Source organism: Colius striatus, chromosome 2, assembly GCF_028858725.1.
Source record: "Colius striatus isolate bColStr4 chromosome 2, bColStr4.1.hap1, whole genome shotgun sequence".
Classification (NCBI taxonomy): Eukaryota; Metazoa; Chordata; class Aves; order Coliiformes; family Coliidae; genus Colius; species Colius striatus.
Genome location: NC_084760.1, coordinates 31262035 through 31287070, shown reverse-complemented (window position 1 = coordinate 31287070; position 25036 = coordinate 31262035). Strand labels below are relative to the sequence as shown.

The 25036-nt window shown below is 40.5% G+C and overlaps 1 protein-coding gene across 1 annotated transcript; it reads right to left on the bottom strand.

Annotated features, from left to right (window-relative positions):
• Positions 1-835: 835 nt before the first annotated feature.
• On the bottom strand, positions 836-24980 carry CPSF3 (cleavage and polyadenylation specific factor 3). Its single transcript, XM_061989707.1, has 18 exons — positions 24878-24980; positions 23955-24018; positions 23192-23289; positions 21623-21751; positions 20490-20667; positions 18730-18819; positions 17200-17350; positions 14334-14509; positions 13801-13959; positions 12921-13067; positions 11803-11955; positions 11299-11407; positions 10489-10587; positions 9295-9389; positions 8686-8773; positions 4933-5002; positions 4232-4328; positions 836-1031 (listed from the first exon to the last, which is right to left on the bottom strand). Exons 1-18 carry the CDS (start codon positions 24946-24948, stop codon positions 930-932), a joined length of 2076 nt encoding a protein of 691 aa, XP_061845691.1. The 5' UTR covers positions 24949-24980; the 3' UTR covers positions 836-929.
• Positions 24981-25036: the final 56 nt, after the last annotated feature.

Here is a 25036-nt window from a genome sequence, read left to right as displayed (position 1 = left end):
GGAAAGCTGTCGCTACTTGTGCTAATACCAATACCCCGATGCACCTGCAGAGATTATCAGGTGCAAATTTAATCAGTCGAAAAAAAGGAGGGAAAAAAAAGTTGCATTTACAGCAGAACTATAAAGTTCTTGTGTAGAGAGTTCAATTTCTGTGGGCATTTTTAATGATTTACTGTTTGGCAACAAGCCCAGCTCACATGTGTATTTGGAATTCTTCCCTCTATGCTGCAGCTGCCACTCCCTCGTGTCACTTTGCCCAGGCAGCAGCAGCAGTGAGGGACAGTGCTGGCAGCCCGAGTAGAAACCCTGACAGGAGCCCTTTGTGCTGGAGGCTGTAACAGCCCATAAGCACTGCCTGCGCCTGCTGCTGGTTTGGTTCATCCAGTCCAGTCACAGCAGTGCCTGCAGACATGGTTTTAAAGCTCCAATTAACCCCAGTATGTGAGCGTGGATTCCATTTGAAATGTGTTCAAGCCTTCTTTGATTCCAGGCAGACACAAGCATGAAGGCAACTGCTGCCTGGGAAGGAAGAGAATTATATACAAGCCTGATTCTGAGCACATGCAAAGCAAATACATCCAATTTATCCTCCAACTGATCTTTAATCTTCAAAAATATACAAGTCTCCATTTCATTTTTGTGATCCTGCATTTAGATAGGTTAAGGATTTTTTTCCTAATTTCTGGTATGTGCACATAAGAAAAAAAGAACAGATGCACACTCCCTCTGATTTTATTACGACCTATATGTGCACAGATATAGTTGCTATAAGGTTGCTCATCCATTATCTGAAGTAACTCAGCACTTGCACAGTCACAGCATTGATGCGTTTGACTTAAAGGAAAAAAATATTTATTCTTATAAAACAGTTCAAATAAATTGAACATTTAAAAGATCTTTTTTGGATGTGTGCTAGGTATCTACAGAGGTTAGTACACGGGGCTGAGGGCATCATAAAGCCTCTGTGCAGCCAGTTCCACCATTTCACGGAGGGATTCGTCATCTTCGCTTCCCGGCTCACAGTCCACTGTCTGGGAACAGGAAAAGATGTATGTTAGAACAACCAGCACTTCATGTTCCTTTTCAGCTTCAACGATGCTCGTGAGGGGAAAGGAAAAAGTCAAAACAAATTGAAGAGAAAGCAATCAGGAGCAGCACTGTGTGCTTTCAAGTGATCTGCCAACACGCAAAATTCAGAGAATTATAAAAGTCCTGCTGAGGAAGCAGCAGCTTAATCTCGAGTTTAATGTTTGGTTAATCATTTTTTTCAAAACTGCCATGTAAAATGCATTAAGTTCTACAAATTACACTTAATTTTGAATTGAATCAAACCAGACAATTTCAGTCCTACGAGATTTTGTTGGATCTGTGAATTCACTCACCCTGCATTTGGTTAATACTGTCAAATACGTGCATTGGCCACAGAGGTACAGGCACCTGCACTCTGGGAGTCTCCACAGTCCTCTTCCCACACCCACAAACATCAAAATAAAACCCTGAGGAGATCCATTTATCACTAAAATAAGTCTTCCAGAGAAAGATGTCCACCCCAAACATGCAAGCTGATCAGCTTTCAACCCAATCCCTTGACTGCTCTACCTCACAGTTGCTGTTCTTGACCCTGCAGACTTTGCAGGCTGTGAGACTGTACCTTCTGTAAGGCAGTATTAACTTGTTACTCTCTGAGCAATCAACTCCTTTCAACCATTAAGGGTTTTTTATTAGGGAGGGAAGCATTCAAAAGAGCAAACATGCCTTTAATGTTCTCTAACAGCTGTTACAAGCATGTTAACTGCAAGAGCCTTAATGTGGAAAAACCAAAGCCACATCCCACCATGTTGTCACATCTGTACGAAGCAGATGGGGGTTTTTTTGTTTTTAAATCTCTTGCAGTTTTACATGAAGACACATGTGCACATACAGAAGGACAGATCTTGTAAAACCTGGTTTGCAGTGGCACAAGCTTGCCTTTGCCAACACCGCGTGTCACATGGGTATTACAAAGACGTGTGCTGTTGTAGTTGAGTTGCCGTTAGGGTTTCTGACAGTGGACAAGTCTTTGAACACCAAATGGCAGATATCAGTGTAATATATGAAAACAAAACCTAACTTCTTCATCAAGCAGTATGCAGGTTTTTTTCCAGACTTATTACTTCTTCTCTCTATTGCAAGAGCTCCTTTCATTAGTCCTGGATTCTCCTGTACTTGGGCTACATTGAAACGTAGCACGTGTTTATTAAAAATACTGAGAAAAGGTGACACAGCTTGTTTTGGTTCAATAGGTAACAAATTTTGGGTAGGGATCAACCTTTCTTTCTGGGTTTCCAGAACACTTGGAAGATTTGTTGTGGTCCCCAAGACAGCATCTGGAAGCAGTGGGATGTGTTACTACTAGAGACAGTGGCGATACATGCCGTATTTGTCACTTGTTATCACTAAGGACAGAAAGTCAACACCTTAAAATGCTGAAGGACGTGACAAACGCGGTTTTAACCATTCTTTAAGAGTTCCAAATGGTTCAAACAGCTACGTGTGGCAGCTTCTTAAAGCAGCCTTCTGACACACATGCCATCCAGTTGTGGACCTGGCCAGTAAATTAATGATTTCTTTCTGTGAGTATTTCAGGTTTCAGTTTAGCTACAAAAGGATCAAGGTGACAAAACGCCATTATTGGCATCATTCCTACTCTGGATTGTTCAATTGTTCAGACCATAAACTATGTTTTAAGATCTTCATCAGAAAGCTCAGGCAGTGTGCTTGGATGAGTGGACAGTGAGGTGGATCGAGAGCTGGCTGAATGACAGAGCCCAGAGGGTGGTGATCAATGGCACAGAATCGAGTTGGAGGCCTGTGGCCAGTGGAGTTCCACAGGGATCGATTCTGGGGCCAGTCTTGTTCAACATCTTCAGCAACGACCAGGCTGAGGGGACAGGGTGTACCCTCAGCAAGTTGGCTGATGACACCAAACTGGGAGGACTGGCTGATTCCCCAGAAGGCTGTGCTGCCATTCAGTGGGATCTTGACCAGCTTGAGAGTTGGGCAGAGAGGAACCTCATGAGGTTCAACAAGGACAACTGCAGAGTCCCGCATCTGGGAAGGAACAACCAGATGCACCAGTACAGGCTGAGGGTCGAACTGCTGGAGAGCAGCTCTGCAGAGAGAGACCTGGGAGTATTGGTTGATAATAAGCTAAATATGAGCCAGCAACATGCCCTCGTGGCCAAAAAGGCCAATGGCATCCTGGGATGCATCAAGAGTGTGGGCAGTAGGTCAAGGGAGGCTCTTCTCCCTCTCTAATCTGCCCTGGTGAGGCCTCATCTGGAGTCCTATGTCCAGTTCTGGGCTCCTCAGCTCAAGAGGGACAGAGAACTTCTGGAGAGAGTCCTGCACAGGGCCACCAAGATGATCAGGGGACTGGCACATCTTTCATACGAGGAAAGGCTGCAGGAACTGGGGCTGTTTAGTCTGGAGGAGACTGAGGGGAGATCTTATTAACATTTAGATGTACATGTAGATATTTATATCTACAGGGTGGGTGTCAGGAGGTTGGGGCATCTCTTTTTTTCTATAGTAGCTAGCAACAGGACAAGGGGTAGTGGGATGAAGCTGGAACACAAAAAGTTCCACTTAAGAAAAAACTATTTCACTGTTCAGGTGAGGGAGCCCTGGCACAGGCTGTCCAGAGGGGTTGTGGAGTCTCCTTCCTTGGAGGTCTTCAAGACCTGCCTGGACATATTCCTATGTGACCTGATCTAGGTGAACCTGCTTCTGCAGGGGGGTTGGACTAGATGATCTCTAAAGGTCCCTTCCAACCCCTACCATTCCATGATTCTATGATTCTAAATCAGTTTCTCCTTTGCAACCTTTCTTTTTTCATTCCTTATAAAGGAGAGAGGTGCTGAAAATAGTAAGTTTTCTTCCAGATCTCCTGTGTTTGTCACATAAACACTGCTAGCATTTTTTTTAAGGAAGAAAACTCTCTAGGAAATGCTTCTACAACAGTCCAGTCCACCCAGCTTGCAGGCTGAATCAGTATCTCTCCCAGAATGGCTGGACATTGATGGACTGACGGCAACCCCAATGAAAGGAACAGAAAGTGAACAGGCTCAAGCTGTTTGATACCATTTCCTTTGCAAACAGTACATGATATTCTGGGTAGCACTATGCTGGTTGTGAGACTCACCTCTGCTGAACACGGTGCACACAATAGCAAGTGCTTTGCTGTACGTACCCGAGTCTCCAGGGAGATGTTTGCAGTCTTTCCATCGACCGTGATGCACAGAACAGAGCCATCCTTTGAGCTCACACAGTCTTCTCCAAACATGTCCCTACAATAAAGACCTTTGTGTGTTAAGACATGGCCAAACTGCAGACTTCGGGTTTTCTTTCTATTAACCTGAGGGTTTCATGGGCATTTGGTCAGCAGAGTATCTCCTTTCAGCAACTACTATTTAACCCCCTCTGATAGAATTAATAACTAACAATCTAAATGATTCTGAGAGTGGGTGTCACATAACAGTAAGTATTTTATTGAAGGAAACCTTACCATAAGTGAAGGAAAGGATTCCTTTGATTTCAAAAAAGCCAGATTTCTGTGTCAACAGCACAATATACATAAGTCTTAAAAGAAATGTGATCCAAAAAGGTATTTTCATAACTATTTGTAGCATAACTTTGGGAGCCAGCTGAAAAAAGTATGCTCCTGGAGAAAATAACTGGGCCCTGTATTCACAATGTTAATGATGCTGAGAACTTTTTACTGTGCCTCTTCCTTTACTTAACTCCTGGCCTTCACAGAAATTAGAATGAAGTAGATTTGCATAAAGTACTGAAAAATAACTGTATCTTTAAACTGCAGTATCCTAAAATTGTTGTATTTGCATGATTAACAGTGATCATGTTCCCTTTAGAATAAAACATCTGCCAACTTACTGTAGCATGATTTCCATTCTCTTCCTATACACATCCATATCCACCTTTTTGGGAACTTTATGTACCGCAGCTGAAAAGAAAAAGTCATTTTACTTTCACAGACCTTCGCTGGGAGGGAAAATTGGGTAATGTATACATCCTGGTTCCCAACTGACCTTCATGAAAAACAATCCAAAAGCTACAGGACAGATATATATTGTTCAAACAATGTATAAAGAAAACAGATTAGAACAGCCAGAAGAGCCACGGAAGGACACACATTTGAGACACACGTTCCCTGTACCACTCACATTTTAAACCAGAAAGCATTTTTAGTCAAATTATCTTTTTTTAATGCTCCTTTTATTGTTAATCTTCATGACCTCTCATGGTTCCTTTAGTTAAAAGTCAAAGTAATCTACTTTCATCATTTGTTTACAATCCCTCCATTTTTCTCCTGTTGTAGGAAAATGCTCTGTCACGGAGGCCAGGAGCACGCCAAGAGTACAGCCAGTAAAACTGTACAGCAAACATGAAGAGCAGTAACAGGCAGATATTCTTGGAACACGTTTTAGCATAGAGAGGCTGAGATAAAATCAATGACACTGGTTTTACACTTTGTTTTGAAATCAAGAAGTAGGTTAAAAGAAGTAATTTTGTTTTGAAGAAAAAAAGTCTGAGGGAGCTGGGGCTCTTCAGCTTGGAGAAGAGGAGACTGAGGGGTGACCTCATTCACGGTTACAAATATGTAAAGGGTGGGTGTCAGGAGGATGGAGCCAGGCTGTTCTCAGTGATGTCCAACGATAGGACAAGGGGCAATGGGTACAAGCTGGAACATAAGAGGCTCCAAAGAAATACAAGGAAGAATTTCTTCACTGTGAGGGTGATGGAGCACTGGAACAGGCTGCCCAGATGGGTTGTGGAGTCTCCTTCTCTGGGGACATTCAAAACACACCTGTATGAGTTCTTGTGTGACCTACTCTAGGTGGCCCTGCTGTGGCAGGTGGTCCTGCTCTGGGTTGGACTAGGTGATCTCTCAAGGTCCCTTCCAACCCTTAAGATTCTGTGAACAACATTCTGTGAAATTTAAGTATCTGATCGTTAAAGGAGTCAGGAGTCTACAGGATGAGCTAATTGTGAAAATCCCTGTTTCACTGATGGATAAACAAAACAGACAAGGCTTTTGAAAGAGTAGTTTTAATACTTCTGAATCAGCTAAAGAATTCAGAGAACTGAACACAATGGTAGGTAGAATTTCTTGGAATTTTTTTAAAGAACTTCATAATTTTCAGAGAACAAGCAAGTGTATCTTAAAAATTGACCATCCCTTAGATAAGATGCAGTGGCCGGATGTATTACATAAAATAACTTCATACTGGAATAAGGTAAGAGGGCATGGTCAGAGGAGCAACAAAACAGATATTTTAATTCAATCATTGGTGATCCTATGAACATATTCTAAAATACACAAGTGAAAGAACTATTTGGAATGTGGTTTTACCCCAAATAAGGGCCAAAAAAATTCCTGCAAGAAGCCACATCTAAGATTAGCCAACAGAATCACCACCATGAAACCACATAAGAAGTAACACTAAAAGGCACACAAAGAGGGATGAACTGGGGGTGGTTCACAGGATTGCACAGCTGAGGAAGCTAGATATTGTCATGAACAAATTATATAGTGGAAGTCTGAGCTACAAAAAGTCATGTCAAGTCAGATATTACAATGAAAGATGTAACCAAATAGCAACATTTTTGTCAGGCCAGATAAAGATAGGGAGCCTGGGGGACAGGGAGAGGTCAAAGTACCACCCAAAACTAACGTTTCCTTTTTTTTGGTTAGTTTCAGTAGAGTAGAACAAGAGTGTGTGGCTGGAAGGGCTGACATTCTGAAAGCGATCACAATCAATGTAAGACAATTTCACTCTGAATTTGCTTACATTAAGGTGACTGAAGAACTTTTCATAGAATCACAGAATGGTAGGGGTTGGAAGGGACCTTTAGAGATCATCTAGTCCAACCCCCCTGCAGAAGCAGGGTCACCTAGATCAGGTCGCACAGGAACATGTCCAGGCGGGTCTTGAAGACCTCCAAGGAAGGAGACTCCACAACCCCTCTGGGCAGCCTGTGCCACTGCTCCCTCACCTGAGCAGTGAAATAGTTTTTCTTATGTTTAAGTGGAACTTTTTGTGTTCCAGCTTCATCCCATTCTAAAGCAAGAACTGCTATCTGAACTGACAAACTCAGAAGAAAGGACTTTTAGCAAATTTGGGTCTAAGCACCCGAAGAACACCGATTGCTATTTTATATCAAATCACCAGGATATACAATAAAAAGACAAGGGAAGTAACCCAGGGAAAATAAACACCTACTTGCCCATAGGTCTCTAGTGCTCTCCGTACTGCTTTGGAAGGAAAAACCCCTGTTGTGAGGGAGACATCTCGTGGGGCTCATGGAAACAGATGAAGCCAGACCCCTCACTATCAGTGTCTGGTAATATGCAATCCTCGTTTATGTTGTGGACACATTGTGGACCTTGACCACCAGACTCCAGCACAGCATCAGATACAGAATGGCATGAAAAACTCTTAGGTAAGATGAGAAGATGTGGAACAGTACAGAGTTTTTAACATTGGTTAGGAGGTTAAGAACTGGTTAAGAGGCAGATGGTCTCAGAATGAATTGATAGGGAAGTCGGAGGCCAAGGGGGTGGTATGTACAGGATATGGCACAGGGTCTGAGACCACTTTGAAGGCTTCCAGATTCAAGCCACATCAGGTGTGGCTTGGGTTCCTGTCTAAAGGACCTCTTCACCTCCTCCATAGTACTTCAGCCACTCCTCAAAAGAAAAATGGGCACTAAGGTCACATGTGCCACTGGTTCCCTAAGTAAAGGTCACAGAACATATCTGCTGGGCATTACACACAGAGCTCAGGAGTTTTTAAGGTTGAGATTTATCTAAAAAGATCTCTACTCGTGTTGCCCTTTTGCTGAAAAAAACCCAATGAAACCAACCACCAAATGGTACTACTTGTATGTAATACCCCAAGAAAAGAATTCTGTGTTCTGCTTGCCTAACCACATCCAAACTGGAGATGAAGAACCCTCCAAGTTGGATAGCCAGCTGTCACTTATTTCACTAGCTGTGCAAGGGTATGCAAAGGCAGAACTTCACTAAGATCTTTTTAAGTAAAATAATAATGTATATTGCAGCCAGTGATGCAGGTACTGGCAGAAAAAAGTGATTTAAAACCCTAGAAATAATAATAAAAATTCAAAATCCTTATTTAATTGTGCTAAATGGATTGTCACTACATTATCTGTGTTACTGCATTGCCAAGCTGCCAACACGTATCCTCAGTGGCCAACTTGATAATACTCACTCCAGATTCTCTGCAGAATGACATATATGTTCAAAAGCAAAACAGTGAGATGGAAAATATAAACTACCATCACTAGTAACGCCGAACAGCAGTGTCAAATCTGCTGTCTTATGATGTTATCACTACCCAATAAAATGATTTGGTTCCAGGGTCTCCACAAGTGCAATTCTCCAGCTGGTCTGATTCCTTTTCAGCATTGCCTATCTATCTCTTTCTGATGTACAGTCATAGGAACACCACTCATGAATAGTAACCACAACTTTCAAATGAGAAACTGAAATAGCTAAATGAGGCATGGTACACTGTTATCTGAAGTGGGTAACATTTAACTCGCTTGACATAAAAAATGAAGAAAAATGACTCTGAAATAAGCGTATGTGAGACTTCCTACCTTTCTGGATTTTGGGATTTGACTGAACTTCCAGTATCACTGTTGTCACAGTGTCTGCATACATATCATTAGCAGGATTTGCCACCCACTGGAAGATTGAAAAAAAACCAAAACATTACCATTTGAGTCTGTTATTTGACCTGAGTGAAAGCAATGTAGCATTCTCCTTAATCGCTCTTCTCTGAGTCCTAGCTTCAAGTAACTGTCATACGTTTTACACCGAATTAACAACTACTTTTAACTTGGTATATTCCAGTAACTTCCTAGGCAAAATTCAAACTGTTGAATGTTTCTGAGCACATTTATGAAATAGCTACTGATTACCACAACTGTATGGAAGCGAGGGAGCAGAGGGAACACCATTGGACAGTATTTCCAGTTACTATTTGCCAAATAAAAAAGGGCACCAAATCTGTCATTATACTTGACTCACAACAAAAGGAAACTAGCAGTGGCTAAATGAACCTCAACATAGGACCATAGCTCAAGGGGAGCTTGATCCCAGCTTTCATTCTAGTTACCATCCAACAGAAAACAAGACTGATACTATGATACTATTTTTCAGAACCTGGAGAACAAAATACTTCATTCTCTGTTACCAATGCCCACCTCAAGGACTACCATGCCTGGCTCCTGGATCACAGTAATATTTCTGAAGACCTTCAGGGCTGGTTTTTGTTGGATTTCTATTTCTTCTACATCACCTAAGAAGTGACAACAAATGGTCAGCAAGAATAAAATTGCACTGAAAAGCAAGACTAACCTCATCTGCATAAGAAAACAGGTCGTTGTAAAAACAAGAAGGGTTGTCTGTGATTATCACAAGTGCTCAGAGCAGCTCACAAAATGGAAGCAAACACCCTCTTCTCTTCCCTTCCCTGACGTGATTTCCTTTGTTCTGGATTGCATGGGAATTTTTAATATGCAATATTGGCCATTTCATTTGTTTTCAATTCTCATATTTGACTGGCTTAGTAGACTGATGTGAGCACACCTATCAAAGGCGAAATTTAGTGCTCCATTTGCAGAACTAACCAGCTCTTATACCCTTAAAGGACAATTGCTCATGTACGCACTGAGATTAAGGCAAAAGCGTTTGTGTGCCAGGTAGCACTTGGGTTATGAGAACTGAACACAACTGAATACAAGTTTTCTCTCCACTAGTGATATGTTAGATTCTGACACTGGAGAAGAAAAACAATTCTTGAGCTTGAAATCTGGGCAGGGATGCTGCCAAGTGTGTGTGCCTTTAATGAACTAAGAAAGGAGTTGCCCCTCACCTTTAAGAAAGTTGAACAGAGGCACGGTGGATCACACACATGGCAGATTTAAACACCTTCTGACTCAGGCAAAACCTACAGGGTCAGAGTCTTGCCTCCTGGGGAGAGACAGAAGAGGCTGTCTGTCACAAAGGAGGACAGAGCTTTTGTTTTTATTAATTGGATGGCACTACTGGTTCTATTTTTGAGCTGGAGATAAAAGATCAAATAATCATATCAAAGCAGCTAGAGCACCTAGTTTGGGTGCTGACAGCAGACAAAAGCCAGTCTAGGCTCTATCTTGCTATATGCTTATGACTTTGTAAGGCAGCTACCGTAGAATCCCCCCAAAAAGGATGTCTCATACTCATGAACTGGATCTGGCAGAAGCTGCACAACGTAATCAAAGTTGTAAAATACAAAACAAACTGTAGCACCTTCAGATACTGGCAAAGAAACTTCGACTCAGAATCCCTGTGATGACTGAAAGTTGTTTTAAAAGTTGAGCACTCTAAATCGTGACTGTGTCTTCCCAAATACGTACCAGTCAGCTTTTGTAGCTGGTAATACAGCAGATTAAAAGGGCCTGTGTAAGGAATGGCTTGTGTCTGGGTTACAGTGCTCATTGCCAAGTCTGTGTAATCTGAAACAATTTTAAGAAGAACATGTTAAGAATGATCCCTTTGAATTTCTTTCTCAAAAACCAAAAACTGCCACTATAGATAAACAATGGCATTGATACATTTAAGGCAGAGGGCTGAAAAGGACGATTTGCAGAGGAAGTTGAAACATCTATTGCATGATAAATAATATACTTGTGGTTAAGAAACCAGTAAGAGCTTCTTATTTTATTGTACACATTAGAGGTGAACAATGAACTAGGATAGCAGAACTGCTTTAACATTGAATTATTCTTCTGAGAATAGATCAGTTTCATTAGGAATAAATACCACAGGAGCCATACGCAAATATTTTCACTGTACTGTAGCTTTTACACTAAAACCTAACGACATTTGAGATCTGGCAGGAAACTTGATGCTCTTCTGTTCTCACCAGCATGCTTTATGCATATTTGTACAGAGGAAGAACTTTTAAGCAACGAGAAGGGAAATGGAATTTCACTTCTTTTCTTTGACAGAAAGGAAAGATTTTAAACTTCAGTGGACATTGATTGAATTGAATGCCTTTCTTCTCACTACAACAGTTCAGAACTTGAGCAAAGCTAAACCAAAATCAAATCAAGATGTTCACTGATAACTTATTGAACACAAAATTATGGTATTTTATGTGTTTTAATGATGAATGATGCAGTAAGTTTCAACTACCTACTGAGCACATCACTGTCTTTACTTACTGGAGAGGTCACACGGAGAAAGGATGTGATAATTAAAATTTCTTTTAACTAGGATTCCAGAAATTCTCTGTCCTTGCTCTGGTTTCTTATCTGCTAAAGAACCCATCACCTGGTAAGAAAATACACACATAGTGCAACAATGCAATCTAAAGTATTCACAGTTTAAGGGCAACTATGAAGATGAAATAGAACTTTCTCAGAAAAATCAAGCCTAGTGTCAAATTTAGTCTACAAATAGAAATTCAGAGTAACCAATTACCATTCAGAGAAATAAAGAAAGAAAAAGTTGGAAGAGTGAAGAGCAAAGAAAAATAAACCCACTAATGTCCCCTCTCCAAAACCAGGTGCCAAATACAACACTAAACACAAAACATTCACATACTTTTGAGTCCCTGGAAAACATACACAATCTGAAATCCATTAAAAATAGAGGCTTGGAAGAAAACATTGTGGGTTTTATCCTAGAGGAACATACAGTTGTACAGATAACAAAAGACTGTATACCTTGGCAAGTTTTTCTCCTCTGAAGTTTAACGTCACAGCTTCAGTATTCCTGGGGTTATGAACTTCTATATGAACTTCATCATTATCCTCATATTCTCGTATCAATGCTGCTTTCAATCTGGCCATTTCATTCTGCTCACCGTGAACTAAAATCTACAGGAAAGACAGCTTTCAGGTTGAACAGTTAATTTGTCCAACCAAACATGTTTAGTAAACAAATTATCTAAGAAAATTTCCATGCCCTGTTCTTATAAAAATGGAATTTCATGAGGCCACGGTACACAAAATATTAGCTCAATTATATTCTGTATAGCTCTATATGTGTCTTTGAATTCTCTGCATCACTCAAAGGCTGAGATTTCACCACTCTGAGTGTTAGTAGAAAAATACATGTAAATAAGGAGAATGCATGGCAGAGATTCCATTTAACTTTTCATGCATAAACACATTCTTACATTGTGAAAAGGAAGTACTGAGTTCAACAAAAGTTAGTTGGCTTTACCTTTTTGTGTCTGTGTGTATGTAAGCACAACAAACATGCTCCTAGCTAAAAATTCACAATTTTCTTTGTGAAATTAAATCCTCTTTTTCTTCTGCTATAATTTATTTTCTTTCTTATCTATGCTTGCACACTGATTCTCCTTCAGTCTCCGCAAGTTTCAGATCCTAGTCCCAATTTCATATTCTGGTCTTTCAAACCTCCCGTTCCTTGTGATTTGCTCATGCTTCTCCCCTCAAGTTCTGCCCTTGTCTTTTGCTGCCTGCTACACACCTTCAATCTGTTTTCTTGTTTACTGTGGGGCCAATTCCACTGAATTATTCCAATACCAGTGTCCCCAACTTACTGGCATCCTATATTGTATCTTACTAGTGCAAATCACTGCTGAACGAGGTTACAGATCACACCACTTTCCTTGAAGGTCATCCCCAGATATCCCATATGCAGACAGTCAAGAGCAAGTTCATCTTTACTTTGTTAAGGTAAGATGAAAAATGGTTAAAACCTCCATCTTCTATTATTCAAAGCTGCTAGACACCAGCACCTGCTTTGAGGACTCACGGCTGTGAACTGGTTTGATGAATTCCATTCTGGAGAAATGGGCAGCATGTATACTAACCACATGTGGAGGTTTCAGGGCTCGGATAAATTCACTAGTTTGTTGATAATCTGTGTGAGCAGAGAAAGAAATGTAATCCACAGACATCTTCAGTGGGAGTTTTTGTCCTGACATAGTTGTGATCTCTTCAGGTTCAGACATGATGTGCTAGAAAGAAAGAGCACTTAAAATAAGAAAGTGAAAGCCTCCTACAGGCACCACATAACTAATTCTTTAAATTTCAAAAATCAATGAAATGATACTGGCAGTCTGGATAAATGTGAAGAACTGAAAAAAATCTCTAATTTCCCAACACACACACTCACAAATGAAAAGAGTGTACGACACACACCATTTCATCTTTGCATGCTCAGCTACTGTGGGAGCTCATTTCTCTTCTAGATACATCTCTCTCTCAAACGTGCACTGAAATTACAACAAGTGGGCGACTTCTATCTCTAAAGGCAAAACCGGATGTTCTGGATGCCCTTAGCTGTTGACACCTGGAAGGATTTCATCCCCTACAACTGGACAGTCGCAAATATGTGTGCAAGGCAGTCTGTTATCTGACACATGAGCAGTGTTAGATTTAATATTGACTCCTCTACCATGAGGGTTAGGACTCCCCTCTTGAGTCTAGTCATCTTCCTCATGACAAGATAACTACTCCTAGAAAAGATTGTATAGCACCACTGGAAACAGCCGTATGTAAATTCTCTGTACTTTTCATTAGTATCAGCCAGAAGGAATTAGTTTTGATTACATAATTACATAATTAGACATACATGACAACAATCTTCTCAGTAAATCCAAATAAAGACACTTCCTACTGACCAATTCTTTTTAAACATAACGTGAAAATTACTTCATATTAAGAAGCTGTGGTGCATAAGCAACTCACCTTAGCAAGCGTTCCTTCAACACAGTACCCTGCTATAATTACTCCATTTCTCTTATCTGTGCACCAGCTCTCAAACAACTCTCTGGATAAGCCACTCTGCATCATACCTGGGGACGCCATCACCACGCTTGAGCCAATGTCATCAAAATGATCCATACTCTAAATGGAACAGCAGGAACATCAGTTACCACAGCTCGCTTCAGTGGAAGACAGCCTAGCTGCACCCTTCGATAACATGTAAGTAGAGCCTGACGTTCTCAGACTATACCCCACCCTCATAAAAAGTGCCCTTTGCAGGGCAGTTCCTCCTACTGATGCCCATAAGGAGAAAACTATAAGCATGGAGATCTATAGTGGAAGAAAAGCTGTGGCAGAAGTTCTCCCCGACCGTCTCTCTGAACACTGGGATAGCAGACAACTCAGATACAAGGCTGTACCTGATCAATCTATTTGGATAGCAAACACGCTATTCGGCAATATTAACTCTTCTGCCACCCTTGCTCTATAGGAAAACAACCATATCTCCAGTTTACCTTCAAGTTGCTAATGTGCTTGAAAACAAACGGATTGTTGATGTTAATTTGCTTGCGGATTTTGTCGTTCATGGCATTGACATAGGTCTGGTAAACTGCCATACATTTCTTTGCCAGAGAGGAGGCATAGTAGATTGGGATATCGTGAAGCTCGGGATGATTCTGCCAGTATTCATCTAAAAAGAGCAAAAACCATGAAAAAGAACAACAAAAAAAATCCAAAACCCAATCCCCAACAAAAAACTGCATTACCTCACCCCAGCATTACCTCCAAAAGGCATGCTTCTCAGAAATGGTAATGCTTCTTGTAAAACAGATCTAGCACTGTGGGGGATTTTTTTCATTCTTATTGCAGAAAAACACAGTTTTGGCTTTTTTTTGGTGCTCTATTAAAGAAAAAGCAATTACCAGCTAAACCAGAACACAACTAGTACAAACGAACAAGAAAAAGATGAACTTCAGATATTTTTGGCAGGCCAAATTACAATCAGTTGGTATCAAAAGTTCTGTAAAACAGATCCACAGAGTTCAAGGTGTGAAGGGATCACACAGTTATCAAGCCTGGCTTCCCATAGATCATCAAGTTTTATTTTACAAGCTTAACTGAAACAAAACCACAAAAAAGCCTCCACTAACCACAACTTATTTTATCACTGATGACAGCAGTCATGGCCTTTACTAAACACAAAGAAGATTTCTGAATGAAGCTATACAAACACAACATTCATTTTCCTGCTTGGATACAGTTCAGCCAGTCTAAAACACATTTACATTGCATAAGTGAGGAACAATCATTCAAAAATAGAGGTATGCTCTTCTGGCTGTATTTGTACCTTTATAATGATGTGGCTTTAAGCTAACTTTTCTGATTTGCAGACAAGTGTTTCAGAACATGTCAGAGAGGCTCACTGCCATGACTATGTGAATAAGCTCAAGTGTAAGGTGAAAACAGTCAATAAAAGATAACCAATAGCAGGACTTAAGAGTGACCTTAAAAGACTGCACTTGCTAACAATTTTCTATAGTCCAACACAGTACTTTTGGTCATGCACTTATGGAAAGCAGAAAAACAAGTCCGCAGGCTTGACTGTGTCAGCACACGAGATGCAATTGTATTTTCTACCTAATTAAGCATCCAAATGCATGTCTAGCTTTCACAGAATCACAGAATGTTAGGGGTTAGAAGGGACCTTTAGAGTTCATCTAGTCCACACCCTCCCTGGGCAGCCTGTGCCAGGGCTCCCTCACCTGAACATAAAAGTAGTTTTTCCTTACGTTTAAATGGAACTTTTTGCGTCCAGCTTCATCCCATTACCCCTTGTCCTGTTGCTAGATATAACAGAAAAAAGTGACACCCCAACCTCCTGACACTCACCATTTATACACTTGTAAATATTAATGAGATCCCTCCCTCACTCTTCTCTTCTCTAGACTAAACAGCCCCAGTTCCCGCAGCCTTTCCTAGATGCATTTTCACTAGATGCATTTTCAAGCTTATCTTTAGAAACCCACTTCAAGATCTACACACAGCAAGGAGAGGCGAACAAATTACAACCTAACAGCTACAGAGGATTTTAAATGCTCAGGTTTTGCTCTCTAAAATAAGAAACCCCACAATTAATATGCAGTAAATAGTCCTGCAACACTAAATACTACTCCATGCAATTCTCTTATTAACATTTGAATACACTAGTAACACAGCTTGAAACAAAATAGTTTCTAATGTTAAGCTAAGCTGAATTTAAGAATAATTTCAAGTATTTTAGGTAACCCTTTATCTTGAGCACCCCTAAAAATAAGTTTCTTAATTTTGTGATAGTTATCTTTGATCTTGCCAGCATTTACATAAGCAAAACGACTAACAAAAAAGTTACACAGTATAAATTAATTGTGCTAGAAGGACACAAAGAAACCTGCAAATAAGTTATCTTAAAAGTTTTATCTGAAGTACTTGTAACAACTACCTATACATTTTATGTGAAGTGGCTTATAGAACTGTTGTTGTGATTGCTTACTTTTCAGACTCTATCGTTAGTCGCTATTTGACAAAATCCTCATGCAATAGGATTCAAAAGCCAAGCAGATATTGCCATGTCATTACCCTTTCCTTTCCAGGTCTCCATCCTGCTTCCCAAAGCAGAGCTGCTTCTGCTGGTTTAGGATTTTTTCTGCATTTGACCATGTGTAGTGGGTCTGGGATGGTAGTGATTTTCCACAGCAGCTCTTGCAGTGCTGTGCTTACAGCTGGCATCAATATTATGACTACCGCTTGCACAGCACCAGGGCTGCCCCTCCAGCATTCCTTCCCCCACCTTCACCAATAGCTGTGGGTGAGCACAATCTTGGGAGGGACCATGGCCAGGACAGCTGACCCAGGCTGAGCAAGGAGATATTCCATACCATATGACATCAGCTCAGTAATATAAACTGAGAGAGAGGAGCAGGAAGGGGAGGCAAGATTCATTTCTGGCCTTCCAAAAGCAACTGCTACGCGTACTGAAGCCCTGCTTCTCGGGAGGTGGCTGGACATCACTGCTGATGGGAAGTAGAGAGTAACAGCTTTACCTGCTTTTGCTTCACTTCCCGCATGCTGCTTTGCTGTTTTTCTATTAAACTGCTTTTATCTCAACCCACGAGACTCATCTTATTTTCTCCCCTTCCCTGGCTTGCTGAGGAGGTGGGGGATAGAGCAGTGTGGTGGGCACCTGGTATCCAGCCAGGGTCAAACTACCACACCATGCATTACACATTCTCAGGTAATTAACATGCTGGGAAATGGCTGAATAGTTGTTTAAAACACGTACACAAAAACATTCTCATTTAACTTTACAGGCCTTTTATGAAGAAGAGCTGGGAAGGTACATACCTAAAATCAGAAGGAGCTCTTGAGCTCGACCCAGGGCAAACACAGGAATAAGGCCTCTGCCCCCTCTATTGACAATGTCGTGCACAGTATTACAGAATCTTGCCTCTCGCTCTTCCCTTTTCTCATGAATGTGAGTGCCGTAGGTGGACTCCTACGTATAGAGAAACCAAGTGTTAAAAGCACTGACACAGAGACTAATTGTAGATCTTCTCCTCTGAATCCAACAGGAAAATGCAGAAAAATGTACTGCTGTTAACAAGGCCGGTAGGAGAGGCATGGGGTGAAGGGAAAAATCAAAACCACCCCCAAATTCCCATGACCACTTTCACCAAAATAACTAACTAAAACTCCCTCCATCCCAAGCCCCTCCGAGCAACTTGGAAAGACAGATCCTGTTAAACCAAAAGAACAACCAAAAACTCCAACCAACCAACCAACCAATTAAAACTACTAATTTTGATGCTTAACAGGTTTCAAATTTAACATACTTCTTTTCCTAACTGGAAATGTTGCCACTGCTTTGATGAAGGGAATATCATGTTAACATGGCTCACTAGTGGTACATGTGCCACAGCTTAGAAACACTTAGCCTAAAATATAGGAATTACACAAAAATAAGACTTTGATGTGACTCAAAATGAAATGATCAGTTACAGAAAGCAGGCAGAAAGGACACAATGAATGAAATAATCTTAAGTTTTACTCTGAAAGATCCCACTGCTTGTTTCCAAATGGAACTGTTGAGTTTCCCCTGAGCTTATGATTTTCCAAATACAGATTCAGAATAAAACCATTTTGCGTAGAAAACAAAGCAAAACAAAAATATGGAACAGCTCTCGGGGCACCTCCATCCAAGACAAATTCTCAATACAGTTGAAAGTAGGTTAGGATCTACTAAGGAAAGCTATCTGTCTAAACTGCGGCTTGTACAATACTTCTAGTAAACACAAGTCAAAAACTAAATAATCTCCCATCTTGAAAAATTCATCTAGAGGCCTAAAGAACTTGATCAGAAGACTTATAAAATGAAAATGAAACTGTTCAAGACAGTGAATAGAAATCCTGGAGTGTACTGAACACATAAGTGTTTGGATATTTAACACAAATCACATGCAATCATTAAATCTTCACTGACTCTCATTCTGGTTTAGAATCACATAAGGGTAGGGGTTGGAAGGGATCTTTAGAGATCACCTAGTCCAACCTCTCTGCAGAAGCAGGTTCACCTGAAGACCTCCAAGGAAGGAGCCTCCACAACCCCTCTGGGCAGCCTGTGCCAGGGCTTCCTCACCTGAACAGTAAAATAGTTTTTTCTTATGTTTAAGTGGAATTTTTTGTGTTCCAGCTTCATCCCATTACCCCTTGTCCTGTTGCTATCTACTATAGAAAAAAGGGATGTCCCAACCTCCTGACACCCACCCTTTAGATATTTGTAAATGTTAATAAGATCCCTCCTCAGTCTCCTCTTCTCCAGATTAAACAGCCCCAGATTTAATCACCAATAGAAATAAATAATTTTGTAAAACTTACAATTATAAGAATATCAGGTTTAATATTGGGAATCTCAGCTGCCATCAGATGTCTGTCTTCCTGTCTTGAGAAATCACCTGTATACAGAAGCTATTTGAGATAAAGAGAAGCAGTTATTCCGGTTACAGATTTTCTGTTCTACCAGGTCAGCAGCCTTTAAAAAACCGTTGTGTGGAAATGATAGTTTTAAGCAAAGATGATTTTAAGGAATTTATGACAAAAAGGTCACTTGTACTTTACCTAAAGACGCTTCTGATGTAGACAGGGCTTATTACATCAACAGCACTACCACACAAATATTTTAACCACAAGCAGTAAAGGTATTTCAAGAAGTACTATAATTTCAACAGAACTAGGTAAACAATCATTAAGATTTTATTTTGTGTTTGGGATACAAAGGTTCCATTTTCAGCCTTTTGCATACATGCACTGACCACTAAGAAGTAAAAACTGACATAACAGAAAATAAAGCAGTTCCTAAGTGGAAGTAAAAAGTAGATAAAATAGCATTTACTTATCAGAATGAAAATATAATGGGTAATCTAATAAAGTTACTTATTAAAAATGATTTTAAGATTTTTCTGATACCAAAAAAGCCTTTAATCTAGCACACTTTTCAAATGGAACTGTCTTGTTCCCCATTACATCAAGGAGTAATTTGTAACTGTTAGCAGTTTTTAACTGATTCTTGCATGCTGGAATGTGCCCAAAAATAATTGTTTTAAAACCTAACATTTTTTACTTGATAATCGTTCCATTAATGAAAAGGTGAATAACAACAAAACATATAGTCAGCAACAGCAGATAACTGGTCTACAGGTAACCTACTATAACATTCCTCATGTGCTTCACATGGAATTAAGAGAAAATAGTAGCTATTAAAGGCCAATCCATTTGAGTCATGCAGAGTTAAAAGCAAAATCTGTCCTCATCACGCCTTAATCAGAACAAAAACTATAACCAAAAGAGACGGGAAGGTATCTGAATTTTATGGTAGTAATTGTAAATTCAGTTCTATATCTATACTTTTTAAAAGCTTTACAAATTCTCATTCATTATACACTACAAACAAAGTCCTACTAGTAAGCCTCAGGACCACCACCTCTCCTCCCTCTTCAAGATTGTATGAAACTTTTCTTGGGCGGTGATTATCCTACTGAGCTCCACGAGATCAGTTTCAAGTATATGGTTTTGACAGCATGATGCCTGTGATTATATGATGACTTATTTAATCTTTCTTTACCTAGAATTAATAATAATCCTATTTCTTTAGGCTCTTTAACATAAGAATGTTATGAAAAAAATGTAACCCAAAGACTTTGACAAATGCCATTTAAGCACTCGAGACAGGCAGACATGGGAAATCTGAATTGCAAAGCCAAACCTTTGTTCACAGATTTTTACTAAAACGCAGCTTCTGTAAGACTGCTTCAGCTATCAGCTACCTCTGAGTGGACTAACAAAGAATACTACATGTTTACTTGTTCCAAGTCTGAGTCGTAACTCATTCCTATAAAATCCAAACACGCTACCTGGTTCAACAGAGGTGTCACTTGCTAGTTCTAATCAGTGAGATAATAAGTCCTCTAAGTCAAGGCTTCCCACCTTGATTCAAGTTCAAGTCTATTTGACACCTCCAGCCACAATGGTGTGGATTAATAGACAATAATAAATACTTCATGACCACATTAGAAATCAGGCTCTATTTCAATCGTAATTGAATACTAAATAATTTATAATTGATAACAAAAAGAAAATACCTTCACACCAGCTATTTCAATCATAAACATGGCTGCTCCCAGGACGTGGCCCGCGTGGTAACACCAGAATTTGATTCCTGCCACCTCTTTCACTTCATGGAAGTTGATGGTCTCAATCTTGTCCATGCTTTCTTCAAGGTCTGTTTCTGTATATAGCATGTCATCCGCTGATATATTACTGGATACAAGTGAAATGGCTACATATCAGCTCATCTTTCCATCTTAGATTGTAGAACAGTAGGAAAAAGACACTTCCTGGATTTTTTCCCCACTGACTGTAAGACTTTCAGTCAGTAACGCTACATCTCCCTTGTTGGAAAACAAGTACAAGTACCCTAATGCACTTCACCTAAGCAGAGTTAAAGCATCTTTCTTTTGAAAGGCCACCCTAGAATAGTCTTTTCAGTTCAGAATCTGCTCTGTATTTGTCTAAAAGTACCAGGAGATTCCCAGCCCTGGACAAAGATCTGCCACTTTGTTTGTAACAGTTCTCAAAAACCAAAACTAAACCACACTCTTCCCATCAGCCCAGAACAAACAAGTTAAAAGAGGGCTGTTTATCAGGTTTCTGACACAAGCTAGAATCTGCTGAGTTGAGATATGCTCAGGACCACTGCATTCACAAAGAAAAGATGTGTCAAGCCACGTTCACAGGAATAAAAAAAAAGGAGCGGAAAAAAAAGCCCAACAATATGTAAGTAACAGAGCACTCTGTATATTTAATCTGACCTTGTCTTGAACAGTGTCTTGTATCTTTAGGGGCTTAAAATTCACTACTAGCTGTGAAGCTTAGGAAAAAGAAAGACATTAAAAAGTATGAGAACAAAGGAGCGTCTTAAGAGATAAAGATGGGAGGAAAAGGCGATATTACTAAAGGTCCAAATAAGGCAAATGAAAAGAGCAAGAGGAAAGAAGGAAAAACTTTTTCTTTTTAATTGATAGGAAATTATTTGAGAGATATTACCCATGAGGCAGTAAGATGATTTATTACTTCTAACTTGGTTATAATGTTGCTACCTGTGACAGCATCCAGGTTCATCCAGCCACCTCTGGTGGCTTCACCTTAACTCTCCTATGGGACACATAGGTGAAATAATTCAGGACTTGAAGACACAACTCATGGGTCAGCTTACCTGACTTTCACATAGTCTGAAAGAAGCCATCTGTAAATAGCTTTTGTGGCATGAGTCATAAATGTCCTTCCTTTAAAACTTGTTTTCTGCAAAAACCATGGTAAAGCGCCACAGTGATCTAAATGGAAACTTGAGACACATAAAAATCCAATTAATACATTAACAGTACACAATATTAATATAATATATACAATTTAAATCACTACTTCACTGGATTAGCATTTCAAACTTGTTCATTATGCTGGTCTGTATTCTGTACACTAGTGACTGGAAATGCAGCCAAGAAAAGTTAATAATAATTCAGGAAAATCCCCATTAATTGCAAAGGTTTTATCCACATAATTTCAGCATTAACTTTTCTGTAATTTAATATACATTTGGAAATATTAATTTAGAGGGAAAAAATTAACAGGAACATGAACATAATTAATTTTAAAGATACAGGAGCGGTAACAAATATGATCCTAAATTTGCATGTTGGACACGATAGATTAAAACATGAACTACAAAAATAACATTATTTGGCCACACTTCTTGGTTTAATCTATCTCAAGGAAGAACTTTTGAAATATATGTATGTCGTGGTTTAACCCCAGACAGCAACTAAACACCACACTTGCTCACTCCTCCCGCCACCTCCCATGGGGTGAGGAGAGCTGGAAAAGAAAACAAAACATGTGGGTTGAGAAAAGAACAGTCTAATAAGTAAACAAAATATAGAAATAATAATTGTAATTAAAAGGACAGTAACAAAGAGAGAGAAACAAAACCCAAGAAAAGACAAATGATGCTCAACACAACCGTTCCTCACCTGCTGACCAATGCTTGAGCTGCAATCTGCCCCTCCCCGCCAACTCTCCCCAATTTATACACTTGGCATGGTATTCTATGGCATGGAACAGCCCTTTGGCTAGTTCAGGTAGCTGTCCTGGCATTGCTCCTTCCCAGCTTCTTGTGCCACCCTGCCCTCGCTGGCAGGGTAAGGTGAGAAGCAGAAAAGGCCTTAACACTGTCAAGCTGAGCAAGCACTGCTGAGCAATAACCAAAACATTCCTGTATTATCAAATCCAAAATACAGCCCTGTACCAGCAAATAGGAAGACAATTAACTCTGTTCCAGGTGAAACCAGGACAAGATGGTACAAGCACATACCACGAAACCTCAGGATTTTACAGAGACCCTGTTATGACTGGTAAAATCATCTAGAAATGTCTTTCCTTGTCTCCAGCCACTAAGCAATATTTAAACCACATCCAAAGCTTGTGTAAGTCTCTGAACACCTTTTTAATTCAAAGTCAATACTGCAACTTTTTAACAGTCTTAATGTAGCAAACACCTTCTAGAAGCTGTCACAATGCTGTTAAGGCAGAATAGCTGAAACTTCAAATGTCACAGCAAGCTCAGTGGAGAGTTGCAATGTCAAAAGTGACTGAACATGCCTAATTTAAACAGTTGGAAACTAAAAATTTGGCATGCCACTACCAGCTATGTAACATCTATTTTCAACCTCTCTTAATAACCTACAAGTGAACACAGCTCAGTACATTTACTCTTTTAGGTGCAACTTACTGACTAATTAGGAGGAGATCAATCTCAGCAGGATCTATCAAATCAATGTAAGGAAGAGCATCCATTCCTTCCAATCCAGGATGGATTCCACAATCGAGCTAAAAAAGAAAGTAAGTTAAAGCTTCTAACAGAACATATTAAAAAAACCCTTTTCCACTTTAGTCTAAAACACAGTTACTAAGAACTTTTAGCACTATGTAAAAAGAGAGGTATTTGTTTCCTTAAACACTGCTCTTCACATTGGATTTCAGGTATCAGGCTTCTGTCTAAACAACTTCACTCTACTAGGAGACTGAGCACCTGTCGGAAGATCTCAGTCTTTTTTAACAACTTTGTACCTCTATCAACCTTCCTTCACAGTTTGACAATACCCAAATATACAGAACCAACATATGCAAGTCATTTCAGCCCCTACCTGAGAAGACAGTTGGATGAAGGAAAGAGAATATGTGTGTTTATATATATTACTCTTTACAAATAACTGTTGGTAAACATTAGCCTTAGGTTCCACTGAAAGCTAGTATGTTCAGACTCCACATGTCATACACATACATTCTCCTTGGGGAAAGGGATTTCTTTTACAAGACAGCCACTGTAATGCCCACCATCACATATGCCATATTGTTCCAGAAGGCTACAAAATGTGTCTCTTCCAGCATGGTGGCTGATTTCAGTGCAGAGGCCGAATTTAATCCATAACATCTTTTGATAATCTGAAGGATCATAATGAGATGGCATACAAATACATTCATGCAATAATTACCATTATTTTTCTTCCTTTAAACTCCAGAATAATGCATGACCTTCCCACTTCTTGGCCAGCACCTCTGCAAAAGGATATGAAAGTCACCAAAATTAAAACAGTCTATGCCATACAGATGTAACTGCATACTGGATACCTTCAGAAGGATTATTCTTCTGTGTAGAAATAACAACTGCACAGACCTGTCAAGCTCTGATATTTAAAGTAACCGAGTAGTTATATTTATTTCAATGGAAACGAGACTGCACTTCATGCAAAAGAAACGATCTATTTGGGGAAATTATTTTGGTCTCTTCTGTTTTTTATTGCATGCCTGCACACTCCAGTCTCAAAGTAGTGAGGTGTTTAATGAATTGAACATTTACTTAAATAACAAATTATCTTGGGCTGAATAAGCTTGAAGTAACATCTTTGAACTATCCAGAAGAGACTTCTTGTGATGCTACCAGAAACACCTTCAAATGGCATTGGTATCTCTACCGAGGAAACAGATTCAATTTAAAATACTAGAAAACCCACAACGCTGTTAAAAGTGCAAAAGGCAAAAAAAGAAAATTGAAAAGTTTTTTGGCTGCGTGACCAGTTGCACAGCGCATAAGGAGAGGAAGCGGCCCTTCCAACTGAGCGTGCCAGCGCCAGGCTACCCGCCCACCCCGACAGCGAGCGACGAGAAACTGGAGAGGGAGCGGGCGGGGGTACAGGGGGAAAACCAGGCGGGATTCTAGTGGCTAGAATGCTTCGCTGGGGCCGGCTGCCGCCTCTCCTGCCGCGACAGCGCAGCCCGGAGCGAGCGGCGGCCCTCCCCGGGGGCCCCACAGCCCCACAGCACGGGGCTCCGTGCCGCCCGCCGGCCCCGCCGCCTCGCCATCCGCCCCCCGGCCAGAGGCGCGGCTCCCGCTGTCGCGCCCGCGCCCAGCGCTCACAGGGGCCGGATGAGCAGCTGATCGCTCTCCTCCGCCGGGATGAGGGCCTCGGCTTTCCGCTTCGCCGACATGCTGCCGCTAGTCCACCCTCAGCCCGCCCGGCCCCCGCCGTCCGGTTTCCGCTTCCTGCCCGCCGTGCCTGCGCCTGCGCCCGCCGGC